The sequence below is a fragment of the Punica granatum genome, chromosome 4 (genome assembly GCF_007655135.1).
Source record: "Punica granatum isolate Tunisia-2019 chromosome 4, ASM765513v2, whole genome shotgun sequence".
NCBI classification, from domain to species: Eukaryota; Viridiplantae; Streptophyta; class Magnoliopsida; order Myrtales; family Lythraceae; genus Punica; species Punica granatum.
The window spans coordinates 20999396-21021178 of NC_045130.1; the positions used below are offsets into that span (position 1 = coordinate 20999396).

Consider the following 21783-nt stretch of genomic DNA (forward strand, 5'->3'; position numbering starts at 1 on the left):
CGGAACGACCGGGATTTCTCGGAGCTCATCCACAGACACAGGGCTCACACTCTCTCGGGACCGAGTAAACTCCCAGCTCAACCTCACGCCCGAGACCCACAGCTCGCCCACGGCCGAGAAACTCCCAGCTCGACCTCACGGCTGAAACTCGCAGCTCGTCCACGGCCGAAACCTCCAGCTCCCTCGTCGAACCCGTAGCTCTTCCCACAGCTCGACTCTCTTTTTCCCTCCTCCTCTCGCACGCGACTCGTCCCCAATGCCCACAGCTCGCCCGACCCGGATTCTCCCTCGGTTCATCACCCCGATTTTGCATTCTCTCTATTTCATTTCCTTTCTAACCGGGGTTCCTCCTTTCCGGGCCAGCACAGGTAGTAGCCCAGTCTAGCGGCCCAAACAGCGTCCGGCAACCCAGCCCAGTCCTCCAGCAGCCCAGCCCATTTCAACAGGAGTCCAATCCGGCCCGGTTCGCCCCCATCCGTCCGAATCCCTTCGGCCCAGTAGCTAGTCCGGCCCACTCGGCCCAGTTCGGCCCAGTCCACCCCCACCGGATCTCGGCCCGTCACAGCTCGGACCAACTCGCCCGGTGCATTTTTAACCTTTTTTTATTTTTTTATTTACATAATCACCCATCAACTTTTCGAACTTGGTAAATTCTCGACTTAGTGGCATGTTTAAGGCTCCATTTCTGAATATTAACGTTTACTTGGATGGATATGATGTAAAATGAGCATTATTAGGTTGCGTGGGTGATGGATTTATCCAGAACTCGATTTTACGAACTCTCTGTTTTGTAGCATTTCAGTCCAGAGGACGCATTTTTATTTTCCAGATCTGCCCCGATTTTTAAAATTCTTTTCAGTCAAGTCCCAGTCATTTTTACCATTTCCCATTCAGTCCTTGAATTTCCTAGAATTTTTCAAGCAGCCCAAGAAACTTTTCAAGTTGTTTCAGTTTAGTCTCGGGGCTATTTTCCACCCTTTTCAGATCTTCCCTAGATTTTAAAATTTGTTTCAGTCGAGTCCCAGCCATTTTCAGCACGTTCTAGTCAGTCCCTGAATTTTTCAGGATTTTTAAGCCACTTCCGGAAACTTTTAAAGTTGTTTCAGTTTCGTCCCTGGGGCAATTTTTCACTTTTCAGATCAGCCCAAATTTTCAAATCCATTTCAAACCAGTCCTTGGACATTTCAGCAATTTTCACACGGTCCCCATTTTTTTTAGAATTTTCAAATCAGTCCCCTAAAACTTTATTCGAATTTTCAAATAAGTCCCTGTTCTTTTAAAATTGTTCAAATAAGTCCCTGGACATTTTCTAAAGATACCCAATCCTTTCCTACTTGGATATCCGACCGAGAACATGTGTGCCCCGTTTGAATGTGTTTATCACGATCATGACGGCACCGATTGCATAAAATATGTATGTTTTGTCGTGCTTGATGTGATAATGTGATCTTGGTTCGTGTTTAAACGCTTTATTTTCTCGTTTTAATCGAAACCTCACATGAATTGGTTTAATCATGCAAACTCGACCTAAAATTAATTTTTAATCCCAAGGTGGTCGGGAATTAGGATTTGCATCGGACGGATCATCAATGATCGGCTCGACGGTCTGAAACCCGCATATTTAGAGCATTTGGAAAAATATTAATTGATTTAATCAATAAATCCACTAACGTGGTAATTGGGACGTTCAAGCGATTAATTAACTCACTTGACCCTAATAATTTTGCACGAATTGGTAATAAACCGGTAACACGCGTCGATAGGTTGCAAACATGCGTTGGTGCCCTTTTCAAAACTTGCAAATTTTATAAAACCGGAGACACGTGGCTCGATGTGACATGGATGTCTTGGAAGGATTTGCGCGTCTTGACTCGAGGCCTCACCTGATTTCAGGAAACTCAGGTCGGGACTTGGAAGTTCTTTTTAGATCACTTCCGTATAGATTGACCGATCTTTTGGCTTTTTAGGGTTCTTGACAACCCTGGAAGGTCCAAGGGATCGGTTAGCGCCGATTACAGGCCGAGGTGGCCCGCACCGCGTAATCTCTCTTTTCCGAAAATAATTTTCACACCAATGGCAAAATCGTCTATTTGCAACTTAGCGACACCCCCAGGGTTATAATAACAGAAACACTACGGTATCAGGGTAGGGATGGGCTACCTGTCTAGGCGCAACTTCATCTGAATAGCCCGCTCTATTTGACCGATGTGTTTTTATTATTCTAGCATAGTCTCGAGTAGTTAGTTCGGGTGGATTGGCTCAAAATATAAATACCGGACTAATTGTGTACTTAGTTAAGACAAAAACGGGTAATAGCGGGTTATGCACTAGGTTATGGGGTTTACGGGCGGAATCCATATTCTGTAATAACCTGTAACAACCGCAGTGTTACAACATAGAACAATCCTAAAAGCCACCCACAAACACAAGACTTGACAACAGACGTTGCGTACGTCAGGTCCTAGGAAAATAATGCCAAATGCAAAATACCTTTCTGAGGCGATCCCTGATCGATTCAAATCTTGCACCTAATTTGTCTGCTTTAAGGTAGGATTTGCATGCCAAGATACCCCAGTTAATAATCGGTTAATTTACGTAAATTTGGCAATTACAAAACCTCATTGTTTGTTTATTTATGCCTGCTTGTTACATTCTTGCACTTGTTTATTATGCGGATCAAGCCCGATCCTTTAGAACACAATTCATAGGGGGTCCAACGCTCAATCGTAAATTTGGCAATTACAAAACCCCATTGTTTGTTTATTTATGCCCGCTTGTTACATTCTTGCACTTGTTTGTTATGCGGATCAAGCCCGATCCTTTAGGACACGATTCATAAGGGGTCCAACGCTCAATCGTAGATCACGGGGTCCAATCCCCCTAACACTGAGCGCACGTCTTAATTTCAATTCAAGTCTTTTCAAACCACACGGTGAGCATGAGTGGAATAATAACCGAACGCGAACCGACCGAGATTCAGTTGTTGTAATTTGCATTTTTATTCGAGAGGACAATGTAAGGATTTATGTTGTACATTTATTCTTGTAAGAATCCCGGTCGGAGAGTGGACGGTTGGAGTGTTTCTTCGAATTTACGGTGTCAAAACGCGTAAGATGAGCGGAACTTAATTAAGCGGTAATTGAATTAAAATGGCAAGCCTAGACAAGCTAGAGTACCGATAGGGCGTGTGAGATATAGGTTCGCACGTAACAGAACCCCCAAATTCGGAACCTCGGGTTCCGCAGACCATATGCCTTGGCAATTAGGTGTACCCCGTACCCCTAGACCCGGGTAACTTGTCGGCCTTCAACCTTCGGGTTGTAAAATGGCAAGTGGCGACTCCTTCTCACGTGCATCCGTCGCGCGTCCTCGGGAAGATGGACACTCCTAAGCCGCGTTGCATAGGCGCGCGCACACGTGCCTTGACGAGATAAAATTCGGGTGCACACACAAACAATAATCTCACGCAACGAGTGGGTTAAGCAGCTAGTTAAAGCTTTTAAGAGGTTTATGGTATACCATCTCGGCTCGTTCCAATCCACTTTGGCAAGTTTCTGAATAGTCACTTCCGGGTTCGGCTTTTAAAATTTTGGCAAATATCACGACAAATCATTAAATTTTTACTTTATTCTCCGATTTGTTACCAGAAAGATGTCATTATTACCATAGAAAATCACCACATTTCATTTTCTTCTCAAATTTATTCCAACATTAATTTTTTTTATTTTTCATATGCTGACATAGAGAATGATAAAGCAAGTGTGGACCCCCAATCGCTTACGCGGCACACTATTCATTGCACGACATGTCGTCAATTGAAACTAAATTCTTCAAAATTAGAAAAGGGCACAAAATTTCAGAAATTCACAAAAATTTATAAAAATTTCATGAAATTCCAAAAATTATAAAATAAAAAGAAATGTTAAAATGTATTTAAAAACAAAGATAATTCAAAAAATTTTAAAAAAATGAATTCAAAATTTTTAAAATAAAATAAAATAAAAATAGGAAATTTAAAATGTTAAAAGGCAATGGAAACAAAAGAAAACTAAGAAATTAAGAAAAATAATAAATTTGAAAAATTAAAACCAATGAAGAAATATTATATAAATTTTAAAATTTTAAGTTCAAAATATAGAAGTAGACATTAAAAATGCAAAAATAAAATTAAAAAATAAACGAAAATATACAAAAATAAATAAAAGAAGAAAAAGAAAATTCAACTCTCTCATCTTATTACTGACACTTTGATGAGTTTATCCTCTTTTGGCTTTTGCCCCACTTGTTACTCGATGGTCCTTCAGCCTCCTCATTTTTTACTTGATCCTTCTATCTTATCCTCGCACTTCTTGCTTGATATAGAATAGAAAGACTGAGAGGAAGAATGGGGAAAGTGAGGACTAAAGGCGAATCAAATGGGGAAAGCAAGAGGATATGTTAAGGAATGCTCGGAGCCACGTCACAAGTTCAAAGAGAAAAATGAAGTTTTATGAGGTGTTTGGATTGCAAGTGTGATTTTAAATTCACAATTTTAACTTAACTCTACCCACAACAAAATAACACATTAAAAGTAAAAAAGGTGGGTCCCACACAAACATTTATATTACTCCATTATAATACAACTCAATTACAATTAATTCTCAACTTCACCCGTTCATGTCCATACTAAAAGGCTCATCCTCTTTCAGTGTGCCATATTTGATTTGCAATACAGTCACGTACTGCATCCATCTCTCTACTGCTAATGTCAATATCATTTCGGATTCCATTTCGTTGAGGCGGATTGTGAAATTCATCGTAATATTGTCATGCATCACCATACTCCTCAAATAATCTATCGTGATAATTATTGATCCGAATGAAATTGTACAACATAAAGCAGGCAAGCGCAATTTGTCCTTGGCGGCGCGGTCTGAAGTTTGACATTATCCGCAGTATTCCAAATCTGTTCTTGATGACACCGAAGCACCATTCTATTATATTACGAACGGATGCGTGTCGCTGATTAAACAGCTCTTCCATCGTCGTTGGAGGATTGTCATTATTGAAGTCACTGCGGTGATATCGTTGTCCTTTATAAGGGGCTAAATAACCGAGAATATTTGGGAAGCCCGTATCAACTACATAATATTGTTCTGCGTGCACACATGTACAAATAATGTATATATTTGTAGTTCCATGTGTTTATCGAAATACATAAGAGCTTGACAAGAAAACATTGTATATGGAAAATAACAGCTTACCGCATTGTGGTGCGGGGAATGCCGGTAACGTTGCGGCATCAGAAAGAATTCTGGAGTCATGTGCCGAACCCTCCCATCCAGTCATGACATAAGTGAAGATCATTTGATGGGATCAAATAGCAAGAACATTTTGCGTTATGTCACCGTTTCGATCGCGATACGCGCCTTTCACCGAGGTTGGCATAGTAGCATCGACATGAGTCCCATCAATTTCCCCGATGCAATGTTGCAATAATAATAAAAATCAATACGAATTAGAGTACATGTAATAAAAGAATAGAAGTTCATTTCGACAGTTGTGCGATAATTACCCTAAAGAATGGGTACCATTGTCAGCATCTGCGAATTTCAGGCTGCTCCTTAACGTTCCTCGGTCTTATGTACGTTGGCACTAACGAATGAATTCCTTGAAGTATTAAATTGAATACTCGTGAGACTATCTTCTTAGAATGCTAAAAGCGTTCGGCAATAACGGCGTATTGAGTACTATGTGCAACTACGAATAAGAACATTCCAAGCATCTCCTCGACGGTTATACCTTTCCTTATATTTCGAATACCACATTTTGCTCTTAACGTGTCGCACAAATTATGAAATACGTGAGGGTCCATCTTGAAATTCTCGTAACACCTTGTGTCATTTGAAAGCACTTCGTTAATGTACTCACTGCCTCGTAGTGCCGAAGTTCTACATGGACGTACACGGGGGACATGTTGTTCAGACATTGCAGACTGTATCGCCAAAAGGACGAGCAAATCATCTATGCTACTGTCGTCATCGTCGCTCGATTCATTATCATATCGTGGTGAGTTCACGTGCCTTGGCATCCTCCTCTTCTGTTGAGGTTGACGAGCTGTATGGACAAACGTTAACATAATAGATTATCAAAAATAGACACGAAATGACGAAGGGAATTATGTTTCAAACATATATCCAATGCATTATCAATGAAAACCATAAAAGAACACATCACAGATATTCACACGAAACAAATTAAAGTCAATCAGGTTCAAACATAACAAATGCAAAACAAGAGTTTGGTTAATGTCATAATAGAAAAACGGAAATCACAAATAAGAAACACATATGAGGAGAAACGTTCAGCCATTCAAGGACGAACAAGGCTGTGCAGCCATTTGCGCCTATCTTCATCGTACATGCAAACGAACGTCTGTCGCCATCGGTCATCCTCCGTAATATGTGCTGTACCGGTGAGATACTCGTGTACGGAAATTGTTCACTGCATTTTATTGAGCACATCCATGGCTTCGATGATGCTATCCGTGCTGGTTTCTCGGGGCTCGTCACTAACTTGCTCTTCTTTGACTCTGGAAGGGTAGAATTTTTCGCTTTGTCCTTCTTGGTCTTACTTTCCCTGTACAAGTCGATCAACTCCTGCAACTGCGTATTGGTGTGCGAACCACTCACCGCCTAGAGCCTGTAACGACAGGTTTATCAACTTCATGAACGGGATCATCACTGTCGCCGGAGCCCTCTGCTAGATCGATAGGCTCTTTGCCACGGCTGTTCCTCCTTTTTAGAAATTCAACTTCTATGCGTGCATAGGATCAGGGGCTCTGAGGTGGGTCGGTTGAAGAAATTCGTAGGCCCCTGATGTTGTAGCATATTTGTACATCAGTTTTAAGGCCTCATAATGCTTGCAGCCTTTCGACCGAAAAGTCCTGAAGTTGTTGTGCCTCTACATGTTAGACACATGCAATACTTTTAGTAAGAACAAATTTGCGTGAAATGGGCAAATTTGTAAAGAGTAAGCGGTAGAGTACCTTGATAAACTTGTCCCAAATATCAGGATTCGCCTTCACGGTGTTGGTTGGCCCATCCCATCCTACTCCAGTGTGCTGAATCAGCTCTGTGAACTGACTGTACTATGTCTTCAGCCTTTGTGCTTTTGTTTCCACCTTTTCGGCGTCAAGAATCACACCAGGAAATTTCTCTTCCAGTTCCCTACTGATATGTTCTCAGTCCTTCAATTTCCAACTTGATGTATGCGTCCTTTGGAATTTATCAACCATGATGTCAATGAAAGCAAGCTCGTCTGTCCACTCAACTATGCCTTCACCCTTGGGAGCCATCTCAGCTGCAGAGCAGTACCGATAACTTATAAAGCACATACAACAATGAAGGTTAGCTAGGCACATACTTGATGATCGACAATCTAACAAAAGGGATGACGCATAAACTATTGTCCGACCCTACATTTGACATTCTTCATAAGATACTAATGCAAGTAACATGCCCATTAGCACAGTTTCAGATTGAACCCTGGAGACCAAACGGAGTGGTAATTTCATACGCACAGTGGACGTTATACTAGCTCGTAAATTCCCAATTTTCTCATCGCCAGCTGAACACTCCATGGATCCTTAGCGGTTTTCTACAGCGTGGGTCTAAATCCAAAAGCATTGATTCTGTATATCAGGATTAAAGGAAAAAGAATTCTTGCACAGGAAACTGTCAGGCACTTAGCACATTGCCTAAAACCTCATCTAAGTTACCGCAGAGAAAACAAAGGACAACATTCACATGCAAAGAACAACTCAAAAAATTATCTACAGAAACTGTAGGTGCTTTCTTTGATATATATGGAAGAGGTGAGACGTTTGCGCAAATAACATATCATACTTCTAATGATATATTAGCAGTCTTTTTTTTCCCTAGTTTCCTGCTAGAGACTCGATCCATTCAGACCAAGCTAATCCATCAGGATTCGATAGGGTGTCACCCCTGTAAATCGTCACATCCTGCAGCTGTTAACAGATCAAATTGAACCCCGGAGACCACAGGCAAGCGCTCTCAAACACTCCTATTGGCTTCACTAACCTAACAAACTCAACATTGACAGCGGTATCAATCCTTCGATTCGATCAGCTCAGTCAAACAAGAAAATAACAGCATAAAATGTTCTGAATACCGTATCAGCTCAGCTAATTGGAAAAATTTATATCATCAACACTTAAAAGTATAGCACAGCTTTCCCACAACAAAACTGTCATCAGCCGCGGATCATCCCCAGAATGCAAGCACGAAAAATCACGATTGGACTCATTCACCAATCACATAGAACCGAAAGCGAGAAATGAGTTTTGAAAATTACCTTTGACTGGTTATGGGTATGATTGAAAGCATGCTGAATCCGCTTAAGAAGTGAAGCTCTGAGGTAGAGGCCCAGATTGGGATGCCCGGTTCCCCTTTATCTCGACTGTGACAGATGTGGAGATGCAGGGGTTGGGGGGCGGTACTTGCGCAGCTCACGAGGGTGTAGAATCTTGATTCCCGACAAATTTGAATGGAGAGCTGTCGAGCAGAGGAAGCAAGAGGGGCAGGGGATGGAGGGGGGCCGGCTGTCATCAGTAAGGGGAGGGGCATGAAAGAAGGAAGGGGGTGGGGGGGCGGGTGAGGGGGCGGGGTTCTAAAACCCTATGGTGGTCAAAGAGTCAACAGGAAGGATGGAGGTGGGGTCCACAGCTGACATTCAAATGGTAGGATGAAGGTGTTTTTAAAATCAAAGTGATACACTAACAATCCAAACAAGTCATAAAATATTATAACTTATTAACTACTCAAGATCCACCTGGATGTTATTGTTCATAAATATCTCTAGTGACAACTTTTTTTCGTGATGAATTGAATTTGTCACAAGATTTCATTAACAGTTTGTAACAAATTTTGGTCAAAACAATCATGACAAATTATTGTGACGAAATCAAATTTTATCACAATAAACATATTATTTGTGACAAAATGAAATAATAAAACACTTCTTGTTACAACTTAACACTTATTCTGACAAAATTATTTTTTGTCATTATATATATATATATATTTCTTCTAACAAAATTTTATTTGTAGCAAAAGATTTGTTAAGATATATGAAATTTCTTGTAGTGCGTCTTCGGTTCATTGCTGGCAAATGCATAGAAATTGTTACAAAAGAAAATGAAAGCGATATTTGCTTGTCTAAAGCCTCATTAAGTATGTTCAGATCATTGATTTTCAAATTTAGTTGGACATTTTTTAGACAATTTGTGATCGCTTAAGCCCAGGGTGTCTATTTTAATTACTTATATATGAATTTTCAAAATCTATAGAGCAAAAACACAGAAGGAGTATAATCATCGGGTTCATGAAAACAAGATCAAAAGATCTCCAAGTGCCACTTTGCTATCCGAAGGGATGCAAGGTAAAGTATCCATAGCTCAAATCTTCTCTTCCCTTCTTCTTCGTCATGTATAGATAACCTAGATTAAAGATAAGTCAACTAACTGAAAGCCTCATCAATTGAATAGCCTAAAGACAATATAGTATAATGTATTAATATTCCATGTAAATGATATGAAAAAGTTTGGTAGAAGCAGGACACTGGACTTTGCACTTGTCTCAAAATGAAAGCTCCGTCTTAAAAGGAAAAAAATATATGTATAATATGCATATGATTGTGTATCGATTAATTACTAAAAATGTTATCAATTGTTTGATACAAAATATCACTTATTAAAATTACATAGAATTCCTTAAAATGTTGAATTCCATAAATTCAAGAGGATCGAACTTTTCATTTACCGAAAATGGATATTGAACACAAAAACTAATGTAACATTTGGAACAACTAATGTATATATTCAATCACTGATTAAAAAAATGTATATATTTAATTTCTTACTGAAAATGTATGAATTTAAATCCAAAACTTAAAAGTTATTTTATCATAAACAAAAAAGATAGATGCATCAAAAAATTATAAGAAAGGCCCTTAATTTAAGATCATGAAATCATTAACTAAATATTATAATTAAAATGCCCGCACAACGCGTGAGTCATGAAACTAGGATGAGAACAAAGTGAAACTTGGTGATTTTTTGTATAATTTGCCCAAAATTTATGCATGGTTAGACTCACCAGGCCGCAATTCTAGGAAGATATAGCATTTTAGGGAATTCAATTTCATTGAACGGTTTGAGATACTATATGAAATTCTATCATTTGAGATAAAATCCGAATATTGACGCCCATTTTTGAAGCTATTTTTTATTATATACTTATTGAATTCCATTTTTTTAAGAGAGTGCCTCGCGTTATGCACAAGATGAGAGACATATCAATTTGTAAGAGCAGCTTTATATTGCACAAGTAATTCCCCATCTTATGAATTATATTTAAGATATTAAATTATTATTTAATGTAATACATTCTTTTTATGGAATCCGAAAGCCCAACGGGTCCCAACTCATACAAATCATGCCCGGTCAATCCACTAAGGTAATATATTTAAATTAGTGTAAATTGACTATGTGAGAGAATTTTGCTCACATGGCAACTTAAGGGACTTAAAAAATAAAATAAAAACAAAAAAAAAGAAAATCGAGATTGGGATTAGAGATAGGCGGGGATCGTGCTTTTCAGTGCAATTTTGGAAAGGTCATCTAGAACTAGAAAAAAGATGCAAAGGTCATACTTTTCTAAATAATTAAGTTTTAACAAATTGATAGAAAACAGTAAAATATTTTATAATTTGTTTTGAGTTTTAATTATTTTTTCTATTTAATTCTACTTTAATTTTAAAAATGAAAATTTTAAAAAATGGTGATTTCTCGGAACAGAGAGACTGGGTGGGGAAGATGGGGTCTGTGTGGGAAATATTGGAAGTGGGCACCTCGCTGGACACCGCACCTACATATAGCCTCGCCGAAGATATTTGATACATCCCTCATGGTCACTTGAGGGTTCAAAGAAAGAGAATGGGACAACTCTGTTAGTTATATGCCATAGAGCCAATATATATAATTGGATAATTCCTATGTTTTGGCAATGCCATTATTCTATTATTCATATATTGTTAGTGTATATTAAGATAAGCTCGTGAGATGTTTGTTGAATGCTTCATTCTTAAGAATTAAAAATATGAGTGGACTGGTTGTGTTTGGTTTTAGAGTTGAGTTTTGGTTTTTATTAGTTTATAATGATTGTGTTATCTAATTATGAGAAAAAAAATATGAAAAAAGTAATGAATAGTTGAGAGAAAATAATGATTGTGTTGTTGAATTGTGAAAAAAGTAATGAATAGTTGAGAGAATTTAATATTAAAAATTGAATTGAATGATTAAAAAATTGAAGAAAAAGGGAAAAGTAATAATTGTGTTGTTGAATTGAAGACAAGTGAAGTATAGTTAAATAATTTTGGTTTATCAAACGAGCCTTGAGTAATTCGATACAAATATCTTAAACTGTCCGCAGTAGTAGGAGACTTAATTGGGCATTATTTCTCCAAAAAAATCGTCACTTCTAGTTGGCAACAGTTGTCAGGACAGAGTGGACGGTTATGTGATAAATAGGTCGAACGTAACGTATAGATAATATTCACATTGTGACTTTACTAATGTCAATTAATACTATTTAGACCATATTAGTGCATTTAGTTCTTAGAACTGAAATGACACGGTTATTTCATGTATAGATAACTAGGATTTACTACTGCTAATGTACTTTGTGCTAAGCGTGCGTATCGGCAGACAATAGATCCTACTTAGCTATACATGGAAATAAGTGTCCAATTAAGACGAAATTCACTAACTTGAGTAAACAGGGAAAAGATCATATTGGTATGAGTTTGATTCTTGATTGAGAAATCCTTAGTCAATGTAGTTAATTAGGCTTGAATAGAAACAAGTTTTTATTTAAGTCATATTGATCTAAGAATAAAAACTAGAGATTCCATATGGTCAACTATAGAGTTTGACAATTACTATGGCCCTGATTAGACCAAGATCTTGTAGTGAAGGGCCTCGAGTGCATGGTATGTATGGTCATTGGTTCATCAGAATGTCTTAATCGCACATTTGTCACTATTTGAATTGTCATGATACACTGCTATGCATCACTCATGATCTTTGGGAATCAATGGCATTTTGATAATTGTGTTTTTTGGTTATGGAAAGGAGTTTCCGGTAATGTCAAAGAGGTTGACATTATAGTCTCATTGCCATTTAGTGATAAACTTAATTAGTCACACACAATATGATAAACTTAGTTAGTCACACACAATATGACTTGTTTGAGCCGAGAACGAATTGATTCTAATTAAGGCAGTTAATTACTAATCAATTATCAGATTAGACTTGCAATGTAGTTGTAGGGGTGCTAACATATCCGGAAGTCAAATCCAACATTAAGGTGGACTTGTTTAACAAATGATTATATTCGACATAATAGTTTCCTTAAATAGAAAGTTAATATATATATGTATATATATATATATATAAAGTCTATATATGAGGAAACTTTAGTTAAGAGCGTCGCGGTCTTCCTCTTTTGGGAATATCGTGGTTTTGGAAATATCTAAAATTACAAGGGCAAGATTGCAAATAAGTAGTTAATTAGATTTGCAAATAAATAGTAAATTTAGATTTGCAAATAAGTTCCTGAGGGTTGAAAGGCAAAATATATAAAGATACATGTTGTCTGGAAACCTTGGTGCAATTCTTTAGTTGCGAGACACCCGAAAGAGTGAGAGAGAGCATAGGAGGAGAATGGTTATCACCATAGCCACATGCTCCACCTCTCGAGGCCGATTGAAGGCAAACCAAGCCTCCTTTGGCCTCCACTTGCTTGAGCGGACCACCCCCTGCACCCGTTCGGTTCGTGGATGCCATCTATACGTGTGGACAGCCGTGTGGTAGTGTTCATGACGTTGACGAGCACCCCTTGGCGAGTACAAGTTTGAGTGGATGAGCTAGAGGTCAAACACTTGTGCGACTTCAAATGTTGTTCGGGAAGGCGACCTTATCATCTGGACTCCGCTTCAAGAGGTAATTCTGAAGAGAACTCCTTAATAGTGATAGGGTTAAGTTGTCTAAATGATTAAAATGTGATACCACGTCGCAATTAGATTTCGGTCTCGATCCTGAATTTGTGTGAATGGTTAAAATTTTAATTATTTGCTATTTTATTTTCCGCTGCATATTTTGCTATTGTTCTTAACAAGCTCGGCGGTGGACCACTACCTCAAGCAACCTCGTTGGACGCATCATAAGTCTTGAACAAGGTCAGTTGGGAGGCAATTTTCAGCGGGGGGCCACCACCGATTTATGGAGGAGGCTGATTAGTGGTGGCAGTACTCTCACAGGCCATCCCCGATCTCTTTTCCAAGGTAACCTCGTTGGAGGCTTCTAACGCTTCCATCGAGGTACCTTCGGAAGCGATCCCATCACCGATATGCCCCTCCTTTAACTTACAATTTTTTGTAAAATTTCAAAACTATATATTTTTGGGAAAATAGCACCATGTACCATGGTTTTTTGACTTTTCTCACATTGCAGCATAAATTCAAATCATTTTCTTGTACAACATGAAAAAAAAATTGCACCGCACAGCACGCCATCAGTTTTCCTTCGAAAATTGGACGGAATGCTAACATGACGACTTTTTATAGGGTATTCTCGCACAAAATATAACTTTGAGGGCCTATATTTAATTAAATAAACTATAAAACTTTAAAGAAAAAATAGGGAAAGGCTTGATTGGAGGGGCTCCCAACCCCCAATTCAGGTCGCTGGCCTTATCTGAGGAGGCCGACAACCCCAACTGGGAGGGTAGGTGGCCGGCGAGTGAGCCCCTCAATTTGAGGGAACCTAGCAGCGGGATCCCCCAAATTGAGGGAGTCGGGGGGGCTTCCCTGTGGGCTACCGACCCCCCAGTTGGGATCCCCGACCTACTCAGACAAGGCTAGCGACCCCAATTGGGGTGTCGGTGGATTGGGGAGGGAGCCCCGATCCTTGGATTGGGGTTGCAAGCTGGCGGCCCCAATCGGGGGGATCGATGGCCGGCCGAGAGGCACCGACTCCTTCTAATCAAGCCTTCCCTTTTTTTTTAAAAAAAAAAAATATAGTTTATTTAATTAAATTTAGGTCTCTAAAGTTATATTTTGTGCGAAAATACCCTAGAAAAAATCGCCACATCAGAATTCCGTTTGATGGAAAACCAACGGCGTGCTGTGCGGTGCAAAAAAAAATCATATTGTACAAGGAAATGATTTGAATTTGTATTGTAACGTGAAAAAAGTTAAAAAAATCGTGTTACACGGCGTTATTTCTCCTATATTTTTAAATTTAAATAATAGAATGATGAAAAGAAAAGGAAAAGAAAAAGAAAGTGCTTTATGTTCGTTTGTTAACAGAAAGGCTGAAAGGAGGAATAAAATATTGTACTTTTCAAGGGTCGGGAGCTGTAGAAATGTCAAAATGGGTAAGGACCCAACTGGCATGCTCTAAGTGATTGTTTGGATTGAGAGTTATCGAGAATTATAGAGAGGAGGGTTATGCATATATTGAAACTCTCATAACCCTTCCATCCATAACAATTCATAACCAGCATACCCCAAACAAGTTATAAAAAGATTATCCTAATTCATCTTAAACGATCCTTGGTTAGTATTAGCTCCTTCCTAACGAATTCTTATCACAATCTCAATCCTATCGTCATCAAATAATATTAGTATTTCAAAAATCCCATCCCCTCTTTATCTGGCCTACCCAACATGCCCTAGAGATGAAAAGCTTAGGAGTTTTGCTAATTTAATCAAGCAATTGTGAGAGAATTTAAATTCGTCCTGAGGTGTAGAATGTTTAATAATGGTTTGGTTTCCGCTCGGATTGGGCTTCAATAGAAAACCTCCTTGGATAATTGGCGTGTTCCTTTGCAAAACCTTCTCTTTTCAAAATAAATAAACAAACAACTGACCAAGAAAGAAAGGAGAGAAAAAAAAAGGGAACAAATATCACATCTTTCAAAAGCCAACCTGAATTTGATGCTAAGGTAGTTCATATACAACCAACAAGTAGAAGAAGGAAAAAAAAAAAGAAAAAAAGAAGCCAAATTGTAACATTATTCCGAAATAATATACACTTTGTCTGATTTGAGCTTCCATCATGTCAAATGCTAGCGAACGAATCAAAAGGGTGGTCCTCTTAAGCAAGAACTCGTTTAAGCGCAGCCCTTTTTATGAATCTCTGAACGCCCTTACAACATCCATTATCGGAGCTCGACATATTGGACACTTCCCGCTGCTCCACTGTAGCTCATGTGCGCACTTCAGACAAGTACACATATGCCCACATCTGGAAAATTACATGAAAACATTTAAGAGTATTACGTGAAGAGAATGTAAATTTGGTTGAGATAAAGATGAGATTATGCTATACGCTTCCAATTGTAGAACTTACCTGTAGAGCAGCGAGTCGACTTGCATCTCATAGCATATGCAACACATGCCTTTTCTAGGTGCCCCCTCCTGTGGTTTCATCCTTTCACCCCTGACTGCACAAATTAATTCGAGCTAATCGGTTATCAACAGGAAACCGGTGAGCTCTTATATATTCTAAGAAACATAAACCAGCTTAAAATCCAGAGCAGCCATTCAGTTGAACCAGCTGAATATGGGAGCTCTTCAATGTCCATGACATATTATAGTTGAAAATGAAAACTATTCGGTTATGGAAAATGAAAATACCGGATGAAATGAAGAAACAAACACATTCATCTGTACCTAACAGTACGTTTTATACACCATAAGGTCCTGTAACACTAGGATCCAAAACGATTTTGCCTTGGTTTTATAATGTTTTTATAGAACAGAAAATGAAACTGGAAGACCTCAGTTAGTAATTTCCAGCAAATTAACGAACCAAATTTCCTGACTTACAAGAAATCATGTCCTCTTTGATCGAGTCTTGCAACTTGACCTGCATATCCACGCAGCTATTAATTGATTTCCTGAGCTCAGACATCTCCTGGTACAGTTGCTTCATTTGTGCCCTTAGATCATTTATCAGTTCCATCTCCTGCAATTCCGCCGGCAGCATAACATCAAAGCTCCACATCAGAAATTAATGGCCCACCCGTCTGGCACAATGGAGAGGAACCAGTATATGCAGAGTCCCAATTCAAAAGGTCTATTTGTTATGACCGTAGATGATTTTAATGAAAACCTCACAATGGATGACATAGCTGAAAAAAAGTAAATTAAATAGAAGGAAATCTCACAATGGAAAGGCGATCGATGGAGTTAAAGTGCTGCCAAGCATCATGTTGATAAGGATGCGAGTTGAGTGGTTCCGGAGAAGATGTTGAAGCCACGGGTTGAAGATCATTATTGTTTGCCTCGCAACTTCGATAGCTCCAAGACCTCATGTATGTCGGGGAGCGCATCTTGAAAGATGATGTGTTGCTGTGGTTGAAGTACTCCCTAGCTTCGTGATATCTCCCGCCAATTGTGCTCTCATCTTCTTCCTCCTCCAAGTCTGCCATTGCATCATTGTCATTTTCCTGTTCGTATTCATTTTCTTCTATTGTAATGTGTCCTTGTTCCTCATCCTCTTGTCCTTGTTCCTCCTGCTCTTCTTGTTCCTCGTCTTCTCTATATTCCCTTTCCTCTATGCCCATATCGTCACCCTCTTCTCGACCTACGGCTGAGATTTCATTAAAACGGGATGAGACCAGTTGGCCCATTCTCTCTTGGCCTCTCAAGTATATTTGCTCTTCTTCTGCTTCTTCCTCTACCTCTTCTTCTTCCATCGATTGGTTCATTCTCTCTTGACCACTCAAGTAAATCTGTTCTCTTTCTTCTTCTTCTTCTTGGACTACTTCTTCTGCTTCCTCTACTTGTACCACTCCCTCTACTTCCTCCTCCTCGGGTTCTTCTTCTTGCTCGTCTCCATGACCATCAGCTGATTGAGAATGATATCGCAAAAAAGATGAAAGAAAACGATTCATCCTGTCATTATTGCTCGGGTCATCTTCTTGGTGACTCATTTGATGGTTCTGTCTTTGCAAATGGGATGCCATCAAACTGTTCATCCTGTCCCGAAAATCACTGGTGAGAAAAGTTGATACCCTTCTCCTGCAGAAATAACCTCACAGGTCAATTTCCTGAAAATGCTGATTACTAGAACATGCCTTTTATCTTGATTATTCTTAACAATGCTATAGAATTTCACTTTTAATATCTTCTTCCTACATATATAGACAATGGTGGATCGACAAAAAAGATTTTAAAGCACCTTCTTTGAAATCGCAAGGTAGTTCAAAATGTAATGTAGTTAAAGAATAGTGGAACAGCGTACCTCTCAACCAATCGCCGAATGTCCGAATTCTCAGACTCGGTCTCTAGCACATCCCTATATCGAGCCTCCCTCTGCTCCTCCCAATAGCTCCGTGGCCGAGACACACCAAGGAACCACTCATACCCACTCTCACTAGTCATCGGCTCCTCTTCCATATTACTTTCTTGCCTCTCTTCTTCTGCTGTCTCTTCCTCATACCAGCAACCATTCATTGAAGTAAATGACTCAGCTTTTTCCTGCAACTCGAGGCTGTTAACCTCAAACCCCGTCTCTTGGTAAGTGATGTTTGAGGTTAGACTCCTCTCATCTCGGAAATTTTCAGCTGTGGTTTGCTCGAAACCTGTCTCTTGGTAAATGATATTCGAGGTCAGACTCCTCTTGTCTTGGAGATCTTCAGCTGTGGCTGGCCCGAAACCTGTCTCTTGGTAAGTGATATTAGAGGTTAGACTCCTATCATCTCGAATATCTTCAGCTGTGATTGGCTCCTTCTGCTCTGAGTGTGAACTTCGTTGCAGAACATGAACTTCCATGTGATCACTCTCCCTCACAAAGCTCTGATCACCGCTGATGGAAGAAGAATCTTCTGAACTGGCACATTTCTTTGTCGGCTGAGCTTGAGGATTGTTTGCAGTGTTATTTGCATCATTTCTTGTTGTCACAGCTACTTGACTAGAAGTTACCTTGAATTTTTCCCTGCTTCAATTCGAGTCTCCACGTTAATTCAATGGAATAGTATAACCAAAATCCTTTCTATCAAGCATTAATTCTGAACCACTTGCATCTAAAGTGCCTAATTGTGAGATTGGTATCCTTGTATATGTGCAAACCTAGGGCAATCACAACTGAATAGAAATACGGGCTAACGACCAAACAATATGAGTAAACTGCCAGTGAGGTATCTAGTAGACGGATGGAACAGTTGCTAGATTTAATACCCGAGATGAACAACGGTGGAACTATGGGATGAGCTGCTCCCTTCAGCAGAACTCGAACTTCCTGGACGCTGTTGCTGTTGAGTTTGGAGATGGACACCCATCCCGCGCTGCAGAACTTTGAGCCGCAGCAGTGACTGCATTTATGCATAATGACGAAAACGGGATTACTATCATTTCTTCCCTACTGCTTTGTTTACACCTTTTTGGATGTAAAAAAAGTTTTGCATCTTTTAGGGAAAACAGATCTTCCAAACAGCAACCTGACACTCATTTCCTTATTCGCTTTTAAAACAGAAGAAAAATGGAAAACTGAGCAATCAGTGTAAGAACTCCGCAACGGCAAGATTATAAAAATTTTCTAGTTATGAAGATCCCAGTTATGACATAACTAGTCGAATAGTTGATCTTTCCACGGTAACTTTACCTGGATGCGACCTTTTTGAGAGAAACGTGAAACAGCTCGGCGTTCCCCTAGCGAGTCGAGTTCCCTCTGCCTGTCGCGCTCCATATGCATGAGAAGGTCATTTAAGGCCTGCCGCCCCCTCAGCCTTGGAGAATTCGTCATTTGCACCGCAAAGAACCTCTGCTCCGAAGAATGATCAGACCCCACAGACCGTTCCCGCTCTCGGTATGGAGACTCGACTCCAGCATTGGTACATGGCTCATTATCATTCTCATCACTGGAAACAGAAGTCAACCTCCGAATGATATCTGCCACACGTGGTGTCTTCAAGCTCGTTCCAGTATTGGTATCCCGGTCCTGGGATGAGGAAGAAGATGTCGAAGAAAAAGAAGAAGACGGAGGCCGGCCTTCAGGAACGGCCCAATCTGATTCCTGGTCCCCTATCGACCCCTCGTGGCTTGGTCGGCTCTCTTCAAACATTTCCCCGACTTCTGACTTCCTCGGGGGTTCCTCGTTGCTGCAGCTGAAGGGAGAATTGCCCCTGCTGCTGCTTGCTGTAGGTGTCCGGTTCAAGCCATGTGACTGGCCAAGCCGGGCCTCCCATATCTGCACAAGCGATGACGCCCCAAGATTCGATGGGCCTGCAGCCAAATGATCATAGGCAACTGATGCTGCTTCCTTCGAAGACAAAGCCGAAGTTGAGCACACCACATGCTCAGGCTCATCGCTTTGCTTCTCAATCGTGGAGATCGTATCTCGGGCCTGTTGTGTGGCCCACCGGTCCAGGACCCTGGACTGCCTCGGGCTTAGGGCCAATGGCGGTTCCTCCCCCACGTACTTTTCTTGATTGCCACCCAACAACTTCAAGCTCTGCCTTTCGCCCCTCTGTTCATTGTCCTTGGAATCTGGGGAGATGTTGATGCAAGTGACAAGGTCCTGAAGGTTCTTCCGGAACGCGTTGCTTTCTCTGCACCGGTCTCTCCGGTTGTGGTCCCGAAGAATGCAACCGAAGGGTGCCGAAGCCGCGATTTCCACCTGGGAGGAAGCCATTTTCCTCGTTGAATTGAATCGAATCAAATTCACCCGATCACGAACAACACGAGACAATACTGATTATTCATCCCATTTCGGAGATCTTGTATCCGAGGCAGAGACTAGAAACAATAGGAGATAACCCATTGAGAGGGAATGGGTGGAGAGATTGAAAAACCGATCAACCTCACAAGGAATCCCCCAAAGAATTGAATCTCTCTTTTCTACAACGATTACGAGGACAAAAAAACCGACAGAAGAAGCCCGAGAAAAGAAAAAGGAAACTACTTCAAGGAATAGGAACAGAGGATGTTTTGCCCCCCACCTTGTTTAAGAATGTCCTTCAAAATCGCCAATCCTCTGTCATCAGCCACCCATTAATCCCACTCCCTCTGCCTATATTTAGACCTCCCCTTGACCAATCTAACAGAGAGAGATATAGATATAGAGAGAGAGACAAACAATATTCTTAAATGAGATATGACATAGATTATATTAGAAGTAAAAATGACATGTTTGCGTTTTTTAGGATGAACAGAAAACAGAGGGAGGGCTCCCTAAGAGACAGAGGAGGCTTCGTTTGTTTATTTTGTTTGGTTGGTTGGAGATGTTGGGGTTTTCGAGGGGGGAGAGAGAATTAAGAACCGTTATGGTTTCAAGGCTTTTATTTCATGGGAGAAATAAGCAAGATTTCGTTTTTTTTTTTCGGTTGAAAGAAATAAGCAAGATGGGCACTTTTAAGAGCCTGCAGTTATTTTCTATATTACAGTATTTATGATATATATGCAGTAATATGGGTCTCTACATCACATCAATTACTTTACCATTTCGCATCAATGGCTTCGATTTCCAATCCATCCTTTATATTTGTTTCCATATGTTTTGTTTGTGTTATCGTCTCGTGATATGAAAAGCCTATAAGTTTAACTTGACATATAATTACTGCGAGAAAAGAAACCAAATATGACATGTCGCAAATATGTCGTAAACGTAAGCTACTCAGAATCAATGCTGGTCCCTTTTAGTTAGTTAATTCATGTGTTGTCGAATGTTCACCTTTGTTTGTTTATATGTTAAGGCTCGGGAATTAATTAAACAAACATATGTAATCCAAGGACTATAAAAACTCACTAAGGAAATGGGAAACAATCTGCGCTAGTACTCTATATACACTTTGAACTATCAGGTTCTAGGTGGTCTTCTATTGTCACTTGTGATGGAGTCTGAGCCCTGAGACTGCGGAGATGGCGGCGGTCATGACTGGTAGGACGATGGAGATGGAGATCTCCGGCGAGATTGATGTGAGAGAGACCTTGGATGGAGAGAGAGAGCGCTTAATTGGGAAAATGGATTGTTTCCTCCCTTGCCATATCGGGCAGAGCCCCTTATATATAGCAGTTGAGCCGGACATTGTCTCAAAGCCTTGGGTTTTTACTAGGGTGGGCCCATCCTACGGGGCCAATTATAGTGGGCTAAAGCCCATCCGAAGGCCCAGTCCATGTCAACTTGCATAGTTGCATCATTGATGTCCATTTACTTTATATTTTCTTTATCCATGCCCCATTTTAGGCGCACATAACTCTGTTATCATTGAAAAATCTACGTTTACGTATATCATCAATCATCAATATATATATATATATATAAGAATTGATACATTAAATGTGCATTAATATTAAATATTATTATTTTATTATTAAATCAAATAAAGTAGATGTGTGTAATATGCGTTTAGTATTTTAATTGTCTACTCTCCATAAATCATGAAAAACAAAGGAATTTATGGCCCTAACAATATATTCTTTATAAATTGATTAATTAAATAAGTTAGTATAGTTACTTACATGATTAAAATTTGGAGTATCCAAAGCATTTGACTGAAAAATGTATGCACTATTTACAATGGGTTATATTTAAATAACTAAATCGATTAATCATAAAAATTACAATTCGTGGCCTCAAAAGTATAATTTTGATAAATTAATAGAACAACAAAATATTGTTACTAACTTAAAATAGAAATACTCAAACACTTG

The 21783-nt window shown here is 39.7% G+C and overlaps 1 protein-coding gene and 1 long non-coding RNA gene across 4 annotated transcripts; both read right to left on the minus strand.

The window, feature by feature from the left end:
* Window positions 1–6157: 6157 nt before the first annotated feature.
* On the minus strand, window positions 6158–8642 carry LOC116206015. Its single transcript, XR_004156619.1, has 3 exons — window positions 8359–8642; window positions 7028–7341; window positions 6158–6942 (listed from the first exon to the last, which is right to left on the minus strand). It is a non-coding gene; the product is annotated as an uncharacterized LOC116206015 (long non-coding RNA).
* A 6380-nt stretch (window positions 8643–15022) lies between these two features.
* On the minus strand, window positions 15023–20363 carry LOC116202366 (trichohyalin-like). Of its 3 annotated transcripts, none has more exons than XM_031533899.1 (7): window positions 18737–20359; window positions 18313–18446; window positions 17378–18073; window positions 16299–17154; window positions 15958–16096; window positions 15479–15572; window positions 15023–15373 (listed from the first exon to the last, which is right to left on the minus strand). In XM_031533899.1, exons 1-7 carry the CDS (start codon window positions 19763–19765, stop codon window positions 15256–15258), a joined length of 3066 nt encoding a protein of 1021 aa, XP_031389759.1. In that variant the 5' UTR covers window positions 19766–20359; the 3' UTR covers window positions 15023–15255. The 3 variants fall into 3 exon arrangements, with proteins under 3 accessions (XP_031389759.1, XP_031389760.1, XP_031389762.1); XM_031533900.1 differs by having other exon boundaries at window positions 17378–18070; window positions 18737–20358; XM_031533902.1 differs by lacking the exons at window positions 15023–15373; window positions 15479–15572 and having other exon boundaries at window positions 16036–16157; window positions 18737–20363.
* Window positions 20364–21783: the final 1420 nt, after the last annotated feature.

Coding starts and splice junctions, on each gene's coding strand:
- LOC116202366 (XM_031533899.1), bottom strand. CDS start 19,765: ATGGCTTCCTCCCAGGTGGAAATCGCGGCTTCGGCACCCTTCGGTTGC. Junction 17,155..17,377: donor ATTCGGCGATTGGTTGAGAG/GTACGCTGTTCC, acceptor TTATTTCTGCAG/GAGAAGGGTATCAACTTTTC. Junction 15,573..15,957: donor CAAAGAGGACATGATTTCTT/GTAAGTCAGGAA, acceptor TAATTTGTGCAG/TCAGGGGTGAAAGGATGAAA.